This window comes from Portunus trituberculatus, chromosome 21 (assembly GCF_017591435.1).
Source record: "Portunus trituberculatus isolate SZX2019 chromosome 21, ASM1759143v1, whole genome shotgun sequence".
NCBI lineage: Eukaryota > Metazoa > Arthropoda > Malacostraca > Decapoda > Portunidae > Portunus > Portunus trituberculatus.
This window is the reverse complement of record NC_059275.1, coordinates 6,382,629-6,397,772: the sequence shown is the minus strand read 5'-3', so window position 1 is coordinate 6,397,772 and position 15,144 is coordinate 6,382,629. Positions and strand designations below refer to the sequence as shown.

Here is a 15,144-nt window from a genome sequence, read left to right as displayed (position 1 = left end):
TTCTCCATCTTATAATGAGTCAACCTTTCATTTCTGTGAGTACATATGGGATCTTCCTCAAGGTTCATCTGAATTTGCTAAATTAGTTATTAAGCATCCTTCAAAAAGAGGACAAAATAAACAAAATTGAGATAAAATATCATGAAATACAATTTCAGTTTATTGTAAAACCAATGCTTTATATAGATGAATTTGATCTACATACTATTGGAATCTAAAGATAAAATTGTTCTTTATCTATTATGTAGTATCTGTACATAATAATTCTCCTTAATGGCTAAAAACCAAATTAATACCTAGTAGACTTTGGCACAAACAGATTGACCAGTTTGTTATGTTGTAACTGTGATGATCAGTAATTACTTTCACTTATTTCATGCAGCCAAAAATCTCTGAACCATTACAAGACGCTATCAGAGGATCTCGGTACTACATACCAAGCTTCAGAAAATGAATACCAGAAGCTGCAGCAATGCAGAAAATATTCCTTAAACTCCATCATACAAGTGAGCAATCTTTATATATGCTGCAAGACACAAGTACTATGCAATATTTACACAGCAACATATTTTCAGGATCTGGCATAGAGACAAGAAATAATCACAATATACACAGTGTAATCTTACAATTAATGACTGAATGTTATTTTAATGATAGCATTCAGTTACTTTTATGTTTACATTTTCATCATTTTTTTTTTCATAAAGTTCCACTCACTATGCACATGACAATAGCTTTCAAATTAAAATTTCTTCATACACTAAATTTGGTATAGCACTTTGTTTAAACAATAGTAATAAAAAAAAAAAGAGAGAGAGAGCTTTGTGTAGGAGTAGTAACATTACCAGAGAGGTACTTTCCACTGTTGTTGTGTATGAGCATACCTCATGTCTTAGATTAGGTAAAACAAGTGTGTGTGTGTGTGTGTGTGTGTGTGTGTGTGTGTGTGTGTGTGTGTGTGTGTGTGTGTGTGTGTGTGTGTGTGTGTGTGTGTGTGTGTGTGTGTGTGTGTGTGTGTGTGTGTGTGTGTGTGCACTTATCAATTAATAGTGTGTGGAATGATCCCTGGAATGTGCTGAAATTCTAATAGAAATTAAGAAACTATTCCATGTTTCCTATGTGTAAAAATGAATATGAATCTACAATGATTTAATTTTAGGCAAGAATACAAAGATGATGTGTGATGTGTAAATACTAGAGACAGCAGGCTTACAAGAGACAATTTGATGTGGAAACATTTACAATACATATTAAAAAGAGGTTGTTTCCTATGATTAACAGTGCTTCCACTGAAAACCACAGAAAATGGAGAATAGAATGATGATTTTCATCACAATATTCCTAATTTTATACATAGTAGAAAAAAACAAATCAATGGTATCAGATGTAATGTGTGTGTGTGTGTGTGTGTGTGTGTGTGTGTGTGTGTGTGTGTGTGTGTGTGTGTGTGTGTGTGTGTGTGTGTTTATGTACTTTTAATGATCTAACTACCAAAATATATCACAAAAGAAAGTTATGTCTTTTCTTCAGCATCAAAATAACAGGTATGTTCTAGCACCTGAGTGACCTTCCCTGCAAGCAGCAGCAGCTTGAAGGCAAGGTCATTGCAAGTTCACACAATCCAGGTATAAATATTACTATTTAGATCTTCTGGGCAGGTGTTGCACTCTCCACAAAAAAAAAAAAAAAAAAAAAAAAAAAAAAAAAAAAAAAAAAAAAAAAAATTGCATAAACTATTTATCTTATCAATACAATGAACCAAATCTTCTGGCAAGATGAACCAGTACAATAAAACTTATGTGAACAATTCAGAACACCATAAGCAAATGTGTTGTGGCATGACTCAATATGCCCTAACCATAAAAAATAGCTCTATCTATCATTTTCAATGGCTAAAAGTAACAATAAAATAACAAGTGTCTTCAACATAACAATGAAGGTTGATGTTATGTGGTACAAAGGAATAATGTCATAAATTTTATTAATTCCCTTAAGAATAGAATAGTGTGCTCTGAAAGTTGATTCTTGATGTAAGGCGTCTCTAACTATATATGTATGCAACTCATGAGATTAAAATATATTTACTATTTAAAACTCCAACAAATTTGAACATTTTCCATCATGTGAAACAGAGTAACATAGTTTACTATACATTTTCAAATGAAGACTTGGAAAACTATCATAATTCCTTATTAATATATTTGAGCTTCATAACTTACAGGTGAACCTGCTGGTCAGCAGGATGCCACTCACCTCACCTCTGAACTGCCTGAGGTACTCAAACTAACCCTCTGATTGAGATTTGTCACTGACATGAGGCTTTTTATCATGTAATGGCTTGATGACTTATTGATATGATCAATTTTTCCATGCAGTTACCACATAAACTTAAACTAATTCACTGGGATTATTATCTAAAAGATTTGTAATATTAAAGAAGAAAAGAGAGAACAAATAAAGAAGGATTTGTTTACCTATATTAAATACTACAATACTGTATATAGTTTGGAGGAAAAGTCTTGTAAAGTCACCACCATACAGCACACCAAATAACTTTACTGAATGAAGGATGCACAGCCTCCATCACAATGTCTCCAGTTAGGGCAGCTGGTAGCAGAATGAGTAGTTGGGAGGAGGAGGAGGTATTGGAGGAGGGCTGGAGGGAATGGTGACTCCCTCAGCATCCAGCAACCGCAGCTTTATCTCCATGTTCAGTAGGATTTCCAGATCTGCTGAGGTCTGTGGGCTTGGCATTGTCTGACCTATGAAGTGAATGTGTGGGGTTAATTTATTTTCTCTTTGTTTGCATTTATAAAAGCTTAGCAATGTTTTATACAGCTTTATGATTTTAGAATGAACTCTTTTTACATTAATGATTTTTATATTATCTTAACAATATTCTTCCTTGATCCTAACATTTCAATACACTTATGTATAATCTTTGCATTAACTGAAACTAGGATTTATATTACTGCAGTCAACTTACACAATTTCAGAACTAGTTTCTTGCACATTTACAATTTCTATATAGTCTTATGAGCACTATCATTCTCCATTTCAATTGTATCTTTTTGTTATTGTTGTTTTATAAGTCTCCTTATGATCAGTTTTCATGTACAAATTCTGACAGAGAAAATAAATAAATAAAAAAAAAAATGTACTCAAAATGGTACTCTCATGCAAGACCACAAACACTTACGGTGAAGGGCGTTCAGTCCATCAACCCAGTAGTTGTATGTCCTTTCATCTGGTGCCACAAAGTCTACACTAGTTGTCTCTGTACTGTCCAGTAGTACAGAGAAAGCTAGATTGACAGGATTCTTCTTTCTGGAGGAGTAAAGTTGCATACCATAAGTTACCATCATTATCTCCCATTCACAAGTTCTGCCAATATATTCTAACAGATTCCTGAGACATATAAAAAATAACCTTGACCTCACAAACCAGAAGGCTGACACTCACACTGCTTTTTCTTTCATGTGCGGACACTCCTTTCCTGTCACTACACTCTTGATGTCTGCAATACTGATTTTCTTGAACTGCTCATCCAAGCTGGGGGCAGACTTTTCATCACCGTCAACATAGTGGAGGAACTTGTGGTTGGGGGAAAGTCGACAGTACCTGAACTTGTCTTTGGCCCTCTGCATGAGTTAAAACAGAATCAACAAATTAACTCAGAGTGCACTGCCAAACAACATCCATGACATTACACTAATAAATTGCCATGATGCAGGCCAAAAAAAAATCTTACAAGAAAATAATAATCTCATTACATCCTCATTTCCCATAATGAGTATGGTACACATTCTAAATAACACACACACACACACACACACACACACACACACACACACATCAACTGAAGAGATTAGTATATGTAAAAACAGAGTTCATTTGTACTTTCTTTTCATTTTGTATAAGTAAAAGTTTCCAAACACCTGAGGAAATGCTGCATGACAGAATCTAACTTATACTAAATAAATCACTATGCATCATTCAATTTGAAAAAGATTAAAAATAAATCATGATACTACATTTTTTATATATAGTCAGTTAAACACAATGCAAGAAAAATAGCATAAAAGCCATTATTAACGTTCTGCCATACCAATACAACTTCAGCATAACTAAGAGTGACATTGGAGCTCTGACACTCACCACTCCTCGGGCAATCTTGAACCTGGTCCCCTCCACCAAGAACCTGAGGCGGTGTTGCTGGATCAGCTCCAGGATGTCTGGCTCCAGGGCACGGCGCAGCTCCCTGAGGGTGCACAGCAGTCACAGCAACGCAATACAATGCAAAACAATCTTGATTACATAATGAGTAAGCCTGCAATCTCTTACTTTGATGATTTTACTGTATTTTATATATATATATATATATATATATATATATATATATATATATATATATATATATATATATATATATATATATATATATATATATATATATATATATATATATATATATATATATATATATATATATATATATATATATATATATATATATATATATATATATATATATATATATATAACTTGGCATTTCCAGCAATCACAATCCAACATGAGACAAGAAGTTAATTTGACTATCCATTTCTCAACTTACTAAGTAAAGCAGTACACTTTCAACTTACTAATTGTATTGTACATATTTATGAAACTTGGTTCTTCATGCAATTAAAACTTAACATATGAGACAGCACGCATATGGCATATATATTTCTTAGAATAATAATCAGCATTTTTTTTTATATGAGATGACATCAAAGAAGGAGCAAATCAGAAGTTCTTCACCACAACTTCACCAGTGAGATAGATTAGAATACATATTTCTGAATACAGTCAGCATCTTAGCAGCTTTCCCTGAATATCTGTCACTAAGATGGTGTCATCAGCAAACAAACACTGACCAGTTTCCTTTTTCCATTATTCAGTTCTGTACACAAATGCAGTAGTATATTATAAGCAAGGCTCCCTAATGATCAGCAGATTATAGAAGTATGAAGGTGAGAATAAAAAAAAAAAAAGCAATATTGAACAATACTTAATAAACAAAACAGAGAGAGATAGATACTTGATTGGAGGCGCCTGCATCTCCTGTTCCTCGTTGTTGAGTCGTTCCTGCCGCCAGATTTCAGCAATTCCAGCGTATGTCAGGTTGTTGATTTCCTTCTTGAATTCATCCAAGGTTGAGGGTTGCTTGAATATTGAACGTTTGATTTGTTCCTTCACCACACTCACCACCTTGCTGGGAGGTTCAGGTCGAAGTTAGAAGTAGAAGTGCAATTATTAAAATGTAAACAATTCTAAAGTCATCCTTTCATTTTACATCCTCATTCCCTCTTTGGGAGTTTATGTGTTTGGGTCATTGCAAGATGAACAATATCATATTTGTCACCTGCAAAAAATATTTTACACATCTCTCTTCTTTGTGTTAATTTGTTTTCAACCACGCTATTACATAATATAGTGTCGACCGGGGTAATTTGGACCAGGTTTTGACAAACTTTGATACTGCTCCCACACTTATTAAGATAAACTTACAAAAATTTTATGAAAACATAAGCAAGTTATTGCCTTTAAATCACTAACAAAAAAAAAAAAATCATTCATAGCAGATTCTTCAGCTTTGAAGTAATAAGTGTGGTTCACAGTTATCAAAAAAATGGGGTAATGTGAACCCCCCCACCAGGGTAAACTGAACCACCCATGGGGTAATTTGAACCACCCTTTATAAATGCAAAAAAAAAAAAAATAAATAAATAAATAAAAAAAATAAAAATAAATATATATATATATATATATATATATATATATATATATATATATATATATATATATATATATATATATATATATATATATATATATATATATATATAAAATGGATATAATTCCTCAAAAAAAAAGTTTTATTTCATAAACATTGAGCCTTTCACATTCAAAATAACAAAATCAATGGCAAGAAACAGTGTAGAACAAAAAACTGTTACTCATAGACTACATAGCCTACTCATTTACTTGGCTACTTTAGCCAATGTTTTGGTGTAACACTTGAAGTTATTGTATTCAGTAAGAAGATTATTTATTCTGAATGTGAAAGGTACTTTTATAAGGTCCCTATGAAGTGATACATAAGCATATAATAAGCAGATTATATGCATATATATTACTAATGGGCACTCTAGCAGACAAAGAGGATCAGCTGAGTAAAAACAGGGTATAGGCTCAGGGTGTCAAAAGACTGGTCACGTTAATTTTCCTTCCCACTCTGCAGGCTAGCGAGCAACAGGGAGCTGATTTTTTGTATAAAAATACTGCTCATTGGTTTCCACATTCATTTTCTATAGATTATTGAGCTCGCTATCGCTCGCTAGCCTGTAGAGAGAGTGTGAGCGGACAATTCCTAGCTTTTGAAGTCCTTTATAGGCTTATAGTCTTCATTAAAAATTTCCCTAAATTACCCTATCCTAATAATCATTATTGGGTATATAATGAGTCTAAGCAATCCCCTTTATAAGCCAAACATGGCACAGGTCAAAATATTAATGCATATTCTCAAAATATAAACAATTGCGCACTAAAAACTACCAGTTCGATTTCCCCCGGCCGCATTTTCCTTACCAGGGTAAATTGAACCAAAAAGTGAGCGTTAATTGTGAGAAAACGAAGCTAAATAAAGTATTGCTGATGAAATCATGTTAAAGTAGAGGTACAACACTCTATAATCATCAATTTGGAAGAGGATAGTTAGCCGCGTCTGACCGCCACAACAAAGTTCGCCGAAACCGCTGATTTTTTTTTTTTACTACGATTCAGTGCTTTCAGTCATATAATTGTAATTTCTTTCCTGTATCGATTTTTTATCAAACCTGCACAAGAAATGTGAAAATAGTTACTTTCTATCATGAAATGCTCAAAACTTTAAAAAGAAATTTATATATGAATTTATTGTAAATAAGAATGAGGTGGTCCAAATTGTACCGGTTCGTTGGACGGTCCGATTTTCCCCGGTCGACACTGTAATTTCTCATAAAGCTGGCTTAAATGCATACTAGAGCATTCCATGACATCAGTGATTAAGATTAAGTTAAGAAAATTTCTACAGCACTTTACCTGAAATCTTCTGTAGTGGCTTTCATCTCCTTCCAAGTTTTGTTAAGGAGGACAATGCAGATGGAGAAGAGTTCCTCAAACATGCAGTCATGGGAGAAGAACATTGGGTGGTAGCTCTGGCCCTGCTCAGTGGGCACATCTCCTATCTGTAGGAGGGTCCATTTGTAACAAATACAAAATGGCATTAATATTTTTGGTTTTCATTTTTTTCAATGTTGTTTTCCTTGAGGATGTTTATTGATGATGGTCATTAAGATCAAGGACATAAAGATTTTTCATATAAGTTAGAGTTAAACATTTTACATCTTTTCTATATATATCCTTGATTACAACTGGACAATGTATATTTGTTTAAGATCACTTGGAAAGTGACAAGACTGGGTACAAGAAAACATGTGTACAAAAGCATTTTAGCAAGGATGAACATTTGAAACAACAAGGAGGGAATATGTGAAGAGGGCAAGGTGGAGGCATTACTGCTTTGATTAACCACTTGAAGAATGATTCCCAAAAGAAGTGCAATATCAGAGAAAGCTAGACAGACAGGTAGTTATAAAATGATGATGGCATCCAATGATTGATGCCTTTAATATAATAAAAACAACCATTAACAATTTAATAAATGACAAGTACTACCAAAGTATCAGTGTTAATTAATCTTTCCATACTGCTTGCACATATACCTTAAGAATTTCACAGAGCAGTTTGGTGAGCTCTATACTGGCCCGGCCAAAAGGACACTCGTGGGAGTCAGCTCTGTAACAGTTCTCTAACACCAGCTTTGCATATCTGCAGGGACAAAATTTAATGGTTTAAGATGCTGTCTACTTGATGCCTTCTTGTATATGTCTATTCTTGGAACTTTTTTGTCTGCTAGAAATGGCAAATGTGAGGAAAAAGAGATGGATTTCAAAAGGGTATGAGACATGGTTGTATCGATAAATCCCTATAGAATCAAAACAGGAAGTGAAGGAATTTCAATACTTTGCAACATATTGGCATAAGATCATGAAAAGGAAAATAAGAAGACTGAAGAGAATCATAAATGAAAGGAGAACAAGTATGGAATATAAAAGAAATATGAACCTTTGAGCAATGACATGCACCAGACATTTATATGGAGTGCAGCACAACAGACACAATTACAGTAACAAATTTCTGAAGATGAAAAGAGAGCAGCAACAAGTGACACAACCAATCTGGAGCTTACTGGTCTGTGTGGTTCCGAGCAAAGTAGATCATGTTGTCCAGGGCAAGCATTCCAGGGGGAGTGTCCTTGAAGTCCTGGGCTGGATTGATGTCATTCTTGAAACCCAATTTTTTGTACTCCTTTTTGTACTCAGGTCTTCGTGGAGTGATGCCAGAAGGAACCTGTAGGTGGGACAAAACATAATAATAATAATAATAATAATGTGAAAACTGTTCAACAATCTGTTTTCAAATCAATACACATACATGAATAGACTCAAAGTAAACCAAATTATAAAAATTTCAACATGGTGAGCATCTCTATCTTATCTGCCAGCTGCTTGAGTATCACTCTGCTTTGATGTTAGCTACTTACTAAAGGTAATTTCTCACCTAAATTGGAATTGTCAGATGGAATTATCAACTACTGTATTTACAGTTTACATTAAGGTAAATTTAAGAGTAATTATTGTTGGCAATATGTTGTGCCAGCTTGGAGAAATTATTATGAGTTACATAACTAATTCCATAATAATTTCATTGTCTCATCATAGTGGGTACTAAATGACATGTGCCTTGGTGTTCCACAGCTCCATCTCTCTTCACATTCATATTTTTTCTGTACTACAGATCAGATACTTTTTGTCTTCAAGGATGCATATGATATTTACCTCTCCATCTGACTCAAAAGCAATCTTTCTCAATTCTTTTATCTTTTCTGTTGCATCCTGGTCATTCACGTCCATGGAGGTGTTCATGCGCTCCTCATACTGGTTCAGGAGGAGCTGCTCCAACACATACAGCTGGTGTGCCAAGTCTGACCCACTTGATGTGCTCTGCAGTAACAAGGCAAAATGCTTAGAGACTACATGCACTTATTAAGCTATTGGCATACGTGTTTTTTCATTTTCTAATAATAAAAGATCAGCCATAAGTTATAAAACCAAGTTTGTCACTTAATTGCATACCACAAAAATTCAGAAGAGAGTTCCAATCAAATTGGGGAATTTAGTTCTGGGCGAGTGTCTTAATACTCCTTTCTTGAAACAGTTTTATGTCATAGTAAAAAGATATAAGAGAAATGGGCAGCGTGGGGAAAAAGGACTACAAATTTAAGTGCCTTCCTTAGTGAGTATCAAATACAGGTAAAAAGTAACAATGATGCACTCTACTGTTTTCTCTATGTACTGTTGTATTACAGTGAAAGGAGTGACTGCTTGACACCCACCTCATTGTGCATCAGAACTACATTGTTATAGATAATGGTGCGGTGCTGGCGGTTGGTGAGGGTGGCACACCACTTCTTCTTCTGTGGCTCTGACTTCTGGATGAGTGCATTAACCAGAGCCAATACTGCCTGATGAATCTCACCTTTCTGAAAACTCAACAATAAGAATGTGAACATATTTCATGATTTATCTGCATGTTTATCTATTTTCTTATCTATATCATATTATTCTAAATCATTCAAGAGCACTTCTGAAGAACACATCTATGAATGAAAAACAGTTTATCTTATCGTTCTACAACAATATTTTGTCACTATAACTGGATATACATACCTTATTACTAGAGATGTGGTTCAGCAACTTGGGAATGGTTACTTGCTTTTCAACTATGGTATACTTCCTCTGGCTGTTGAGGACAATGTTCTCTAGGATGGTGAGGGAAGAGTTGAGTGTCCTCATATCAACTGGTGTGGGGGTATTAATATACATGGCAACCTGTAAATCAAGTTACAGTGAATGTGATAGAAAAACACCTGAAGAACAATAGATCATAATTTTACTTTCTGTATGAAATACTATGTATATCACAGCTTATAAGGTTATATGAAAGGAAACCATAATTTCTAAGTTATGGCACTTGACAATCCATTCGCATCATATATGATCAGCAATAGTTTTATTTCATTAGGCTGACAGTCATACTTTGGAAAACCTGGGCTACTGGTTGTATATTTACTCTTTCAATGAACGTTGGCTCCAGTTTGTCCCAACTCATTATTCCATGGTCCATCAGCTCCAGGAATGAAGAAAGGATGAGAGGTAGCATGGGGGAATCTTGCTTGGCCATCTCCAAACATGTGATCAGAAAACTCATTCCCTGTGGTAAAAGATATAAATAAATAGAAAAAAATAAAGTTAGAATCCTGTGTGATACTAACATAGAAATTCATTTAAGATGTAGGAAAGTACCAAAAGTTTACAGCCAGTGTGAAAAAAAAAGTAAACAGTGTAAAGTTCATTCTCTGTGTGAGGACAAGGAAGATAACATCAAATTTTACTTCTTGTATAAATAAATTACAAATAAATTCTAATCTTTTGTGTGTGAAAAGTAACAACATAAAAGTTTGTCATATATTGAAAAATTAAAAAGAAAGAAAATATTTTCCTGAACCCTGACACTAAAGTTTATCAATCCTCTAAGTGCAAAAAATTTATTAGTTTTATCTCCAGTACAAAAAAATCAACATAAAATACCAAATTTTAAAAAAATAAATAGAAAAATATATAACACAAATACAAACTCCATTCATAGACCTTAACCATAACATACATTCAGGTATCTAGGCAACCATTAAATAAAATCAACCTCACATGTTTTCCAATGAATTCATTGGCAAAGGTGGGATCACTGCTCAAGCGGACCAACTTCTCTAGTGCATCCTTTTTCTCATCAGGTGTCTTGCGAAGTTTCAGCAATATATCTTCCGCCATTTTGCCCGCCGAGAAGACCAAGTGGAGCACAGTGCCATCCTGCAGGGAAATGACGGATGTTAAGTACATTTCAGTTGTCTCAGATGGTGATGTCATAACAAACTATTCTAAAATCTAATAAATCACTGTACTTTGGTTCCTTAATCTTAAACTTAAACCATCTGATCCAACAATCTCCAAACAGATTCTTAGCAGGCCAAAGAATTTATAATTGAGAATAAGATGCTAAACACTGCAGAAGTCATGTGTACCTCAACAATTGATCATGAATGTTTCCTCCGATACTACAGTAACTATAAAGTAGCACAAGTTGATGCACTGCTCACCTTTATCTTGCTTCTGTTCTTCTCAGTGACATAGTATACAGACGGCTCCGTGTACTGCAGGGCAAAGTTCTCTGGATGCTCTACCTTCCAGTGGACACACAGCTCCTGCAAGGATGGCCAGGAAGCATTCAGAAATCCTCTCAACTCATGATCTGATTTGTGGCAGTGTTTTGAATACTTTGTTTATATGAATGATGGGCAAGGTTGCAAAATATTACTGGGAAAAATATGTGCTGATTTTGCTTCTGATTCCTAGAATATGTTAAAGGCCAGACTAAATTCTCTCTATCCCTTGGTAGTTTTCCTTTGATAAGTATATATATATATATATATATATATATATATATATATATATATATATATATATATATATATATATATATATATATATATATATATATATATACTTATCAAAGGAAAACTACCAAGGATAGAGAGAATTTAGTCTGGTCTTTAACATAATCTAGAATCAGAATATAAATCAATATATATTTTTCCCAGTAATATTTTGTGTGTGTATATATATATATATATATATATATATATATATATATATATATATATATATATATATATATATATATATATATATATATATATATATATATATATATATATATATATATATATATATATATATATATATATATATATATATATATATATATATATATATATATACATATATAGTAATCTTTGAGGGAATTCCATGAGAGTGGCAGACTTTCCAATGAAAGACTATAGTAAACAATTAAGTTCACCTAACTGAGTTATGTCAAACTCCAACTAAGACACTTCTCATTCCCTAAAACCCCCCTTAGTTACAATTTAAAATTTTTTTTTTTTATCTATGTTATGGCCTATAACACCTGTAGGCATACTTGAAGAGTATGTGTGGGAAGTGCTGTTAAGCTTCCACCCAGGCAATTTCATTTATAGTGGTACCCATATTCGGGCCTATATCACCACCTAAGCGCATCTTTAGCATAACCACCTAGAGCCTGGGTATCATGGTGACATGTAGGTAACTTTAAACCACTCAACAAATGGCATAGCTTCAAAGCAGTAGGTGGTGGGATTCCAACTTACACGTGAACGTCTGCCCGATCCCACGCTCACCACCTTATCCACCACGCCATTGTCTCCCTACAATCACCAAAATATCACAAAGATACTACAGATCAGAAACTGTTACCTACAAAATACACACTGTATTCACAAGAGCTCATTTAATATATACAATGTTCTTACAGCAATAAATGCTGCCAGAGGGTCCTGCAGACTGAACTCTCCAAGGAAGGGCACAGTCTTGGAGTCCATTGCCCGCATTTCCACTGCAAGCTTAACCACGTTGATGTCCCTAGTAGGCGCCATCCTCGTCTGCAGGGTGTCCCAATGTCCCCAAGAGGCAGCAGCAGCGTGGTGGTGGTGAGGAAGATGCTAACATTATTCTTTTCTCATAACACTTCGTGGTGAAAACACATAAAGATAATAACATCCAATAATTCTCATAATCAAATGTTTCTTCCATATATTATGTGGTGGATGAAGGCATTCTTTTCCTAAATCAATTCAATAAATTGGGGTATTTTTAAAAATTCAATAAAACTAATTCATATTTAGAGATTCATTTGTTTCTAAGTCATAATTGTTGTGGTATTATTTTACTCTTATACCAACAGCAACATGGCTTTTGTTACCCTTCTCATCTTCTAGAGTTTTTCATTCTGAGTAATTTGAACCCATACATACTTGTCACAGATTGTTTATAATGTTGATAAAAATGTTAAAAAATTTACCACTTTTGGGGGAGAGTCAATAACACCCGTCCATGTGATGGACTGATGGGTACTGAAGAACACTGTTACGTGTTTTCATTCATGTGTGCATATTATCACATTATTTGCTCATGCGTGAAATGAATGATGGTGACTGGTTGTTTTGTTTGGGTATACAGCAATTGACCAATAAAAATAACACATAATGAATCTGGCCAATGAGAGCGGTTTGTGAAGAGAAGCAACTCTATTTGAATTCAGTCTCTGGAAGATGTCTGACCAGGCTGGATGTTGCCTTGATCAAATACATTTTATCATCAGATTTTACAAAACAAAATAAGGTATTGACTTTACATGAATTTTTTAGCATTGCCAGTTAGGTTAGGCTAGTTTGCATTGGTTAGATCCATATAATTGTGTTAGATAAAGTTAATTTTGTTCTGAGGAAGACATATCAGTGGTGTGTGTCGCCTCAACTAGGTTATGTTTGCTAGATTAGGTTAGGTTGGGTTTAGGTTAGACTAGTGCAGATTCATTCAAAACAGGTCAAAATATACCAGGAAAAAAATTCTTCATTTTGGCGTAAAAACATCTTTCTGTAAGAGACGTGGGAGGGGTAAAAAAAAAAAAAAAAAAAAAACTACAGCTTTGTGACAAATGAAGTGCATATGTATTCAAAACAGATTGAAACCTACCAGAAAAAGTTAATTTCATCCAGAAGTGAGTTGTTTGTGTAACTGTACAAATATGCCCTCATTAGCTAGAGTAATTTGAAGTGCATATGTAGGTATGAGTGGCAAATTGTTTATAATGCTATCATTCATTTGAAAAATTTCCTGGCTTCTTATTTGCACTTTCATATTTACTGGTCTAATTAAGTTAGTAGGTTTAGTCAAATTTGCTTTAGATAGGTTAAGCTACGTTAGAAGGTTACTAGCGGTAGCAAGAACTACAAGGCACCCCCATCAAAACATAAAAACAGCAGCAGCAGTAGTGCAGATAAATGTTTATTTGGTGAGGTAAGAGTCAATATTTAGCTTTATTTTAACCGGGAAAAGAGGAAATATCGCCGTGTAATTCAATTAAATATGTACCATATCCCTCCATGTAGCTGGTTCACTTGGAAGGACAACACCCACTCCCATACAGGCCTGGCTTCCCTTACCTCAGTACTCTAAACTAATACCCTGTAGTGCATACAACCTCCTGAATTACCTAGATCTGGCGCCCACTTAATAAAAAATGAAGAAATTGGGCCTGCAGAAGGATGAAGCAAACTTGATAGGAACTTCCTGTGAGCCGAGGGTGTTGTTTACACTCAGCAAGGGAGACGAGCCTATGGTTTGTTTACACCACAGGGAAACGAGCCTACCACTCCCTAAGTTTAACAAGCGAGGAGGAGGTTGAAGGGAGAAGGCGGCATGATCCTGTACTGTCTTTGGGCATGACGCCACAAAAGTGAAGCCAGCGCGCTATTGGCCCGCTGCTGCCCCTATTTCCCCTTACACCCAAAACAATACCAGCTAGCCGCCCTGATGCCCGTCCAATGAAAATACATAGGAACGCCCAAGTTACGCTCCTTATTTTCCCTCTTATGTCCATATTTCGAAGCTGTCTAGCATATTATATGACCTTAAAATACTCGTAATAGTAGTGGCATACCGTGGCACGAAGATGTAGAAGGCAAATCATGCATTAAGATTAGATAATAGTACAGTGTTTTCCAGCTTTGGTGGATTTAAGTGAGAATTGGAAAGTTGTATATGGGGAAAACGTATGGCTGAATAAGGTCATGTACAACTGTAAATATACATGTGCGTGTAGATGTAAACATGTACATGCAAATATGTATTTAAATGATGGATAAATAAATATCAGGTGAGAGTTGGCCTAAATGTTGATTTTTTTTGGCTACCACTACTACTACTACTACTACTACTACTACTACTACTACTACTACCACTACGACTACTGCAGCTGCTGCGCGCGCGAGAGAGAGAGAGAGAG

General features: G+C 34.6%; 1 protein-coding gene across 1 annotated transcript; it reads right to left on the bottom strand.

The window, feature by feature from the left end:
* Positions 1-126: 126 nt before the first annotated feature.
* LOC123507110 (engulfment and cell motility protein 1-like) lies at positions 127-14,493 on the bottom strand. The gene is made up of 16 exons (XM_045259679.1): positions 14,353-14,493; positions 12,611-12,739; positions 11,360-11,464; positions 10,914-11,072; positions 10,279-10,419; positions 9,876-10,037; positions 9,542-9,688; positions 8,985-9,149; positions 8,336-8,496; positions 7,809-7,914; positions 7,126-7,271; positions 5,084-5,257; positions 4,159-4,261; positions 3,463-3,641; positions 3,200-3,327; positions 127-2,762 (listed from the first exon to the last, which is right to left on the bottom strand). The coding sequence occupies exons 2-16, from the start codon at positions 12,731-12,733 to the stop codon at positions 2,599-2,601; spliced, it is 2,163 nt and encodes a 720-aa protein (XP_045115614.1). The 5' UTR covers positions 12,734-12,739; positions 14,353-14,493; the 3' UTR covers positions 127-2,598.
* Positions 14,494-15,144: the final 651 nt, after the last annotated feature.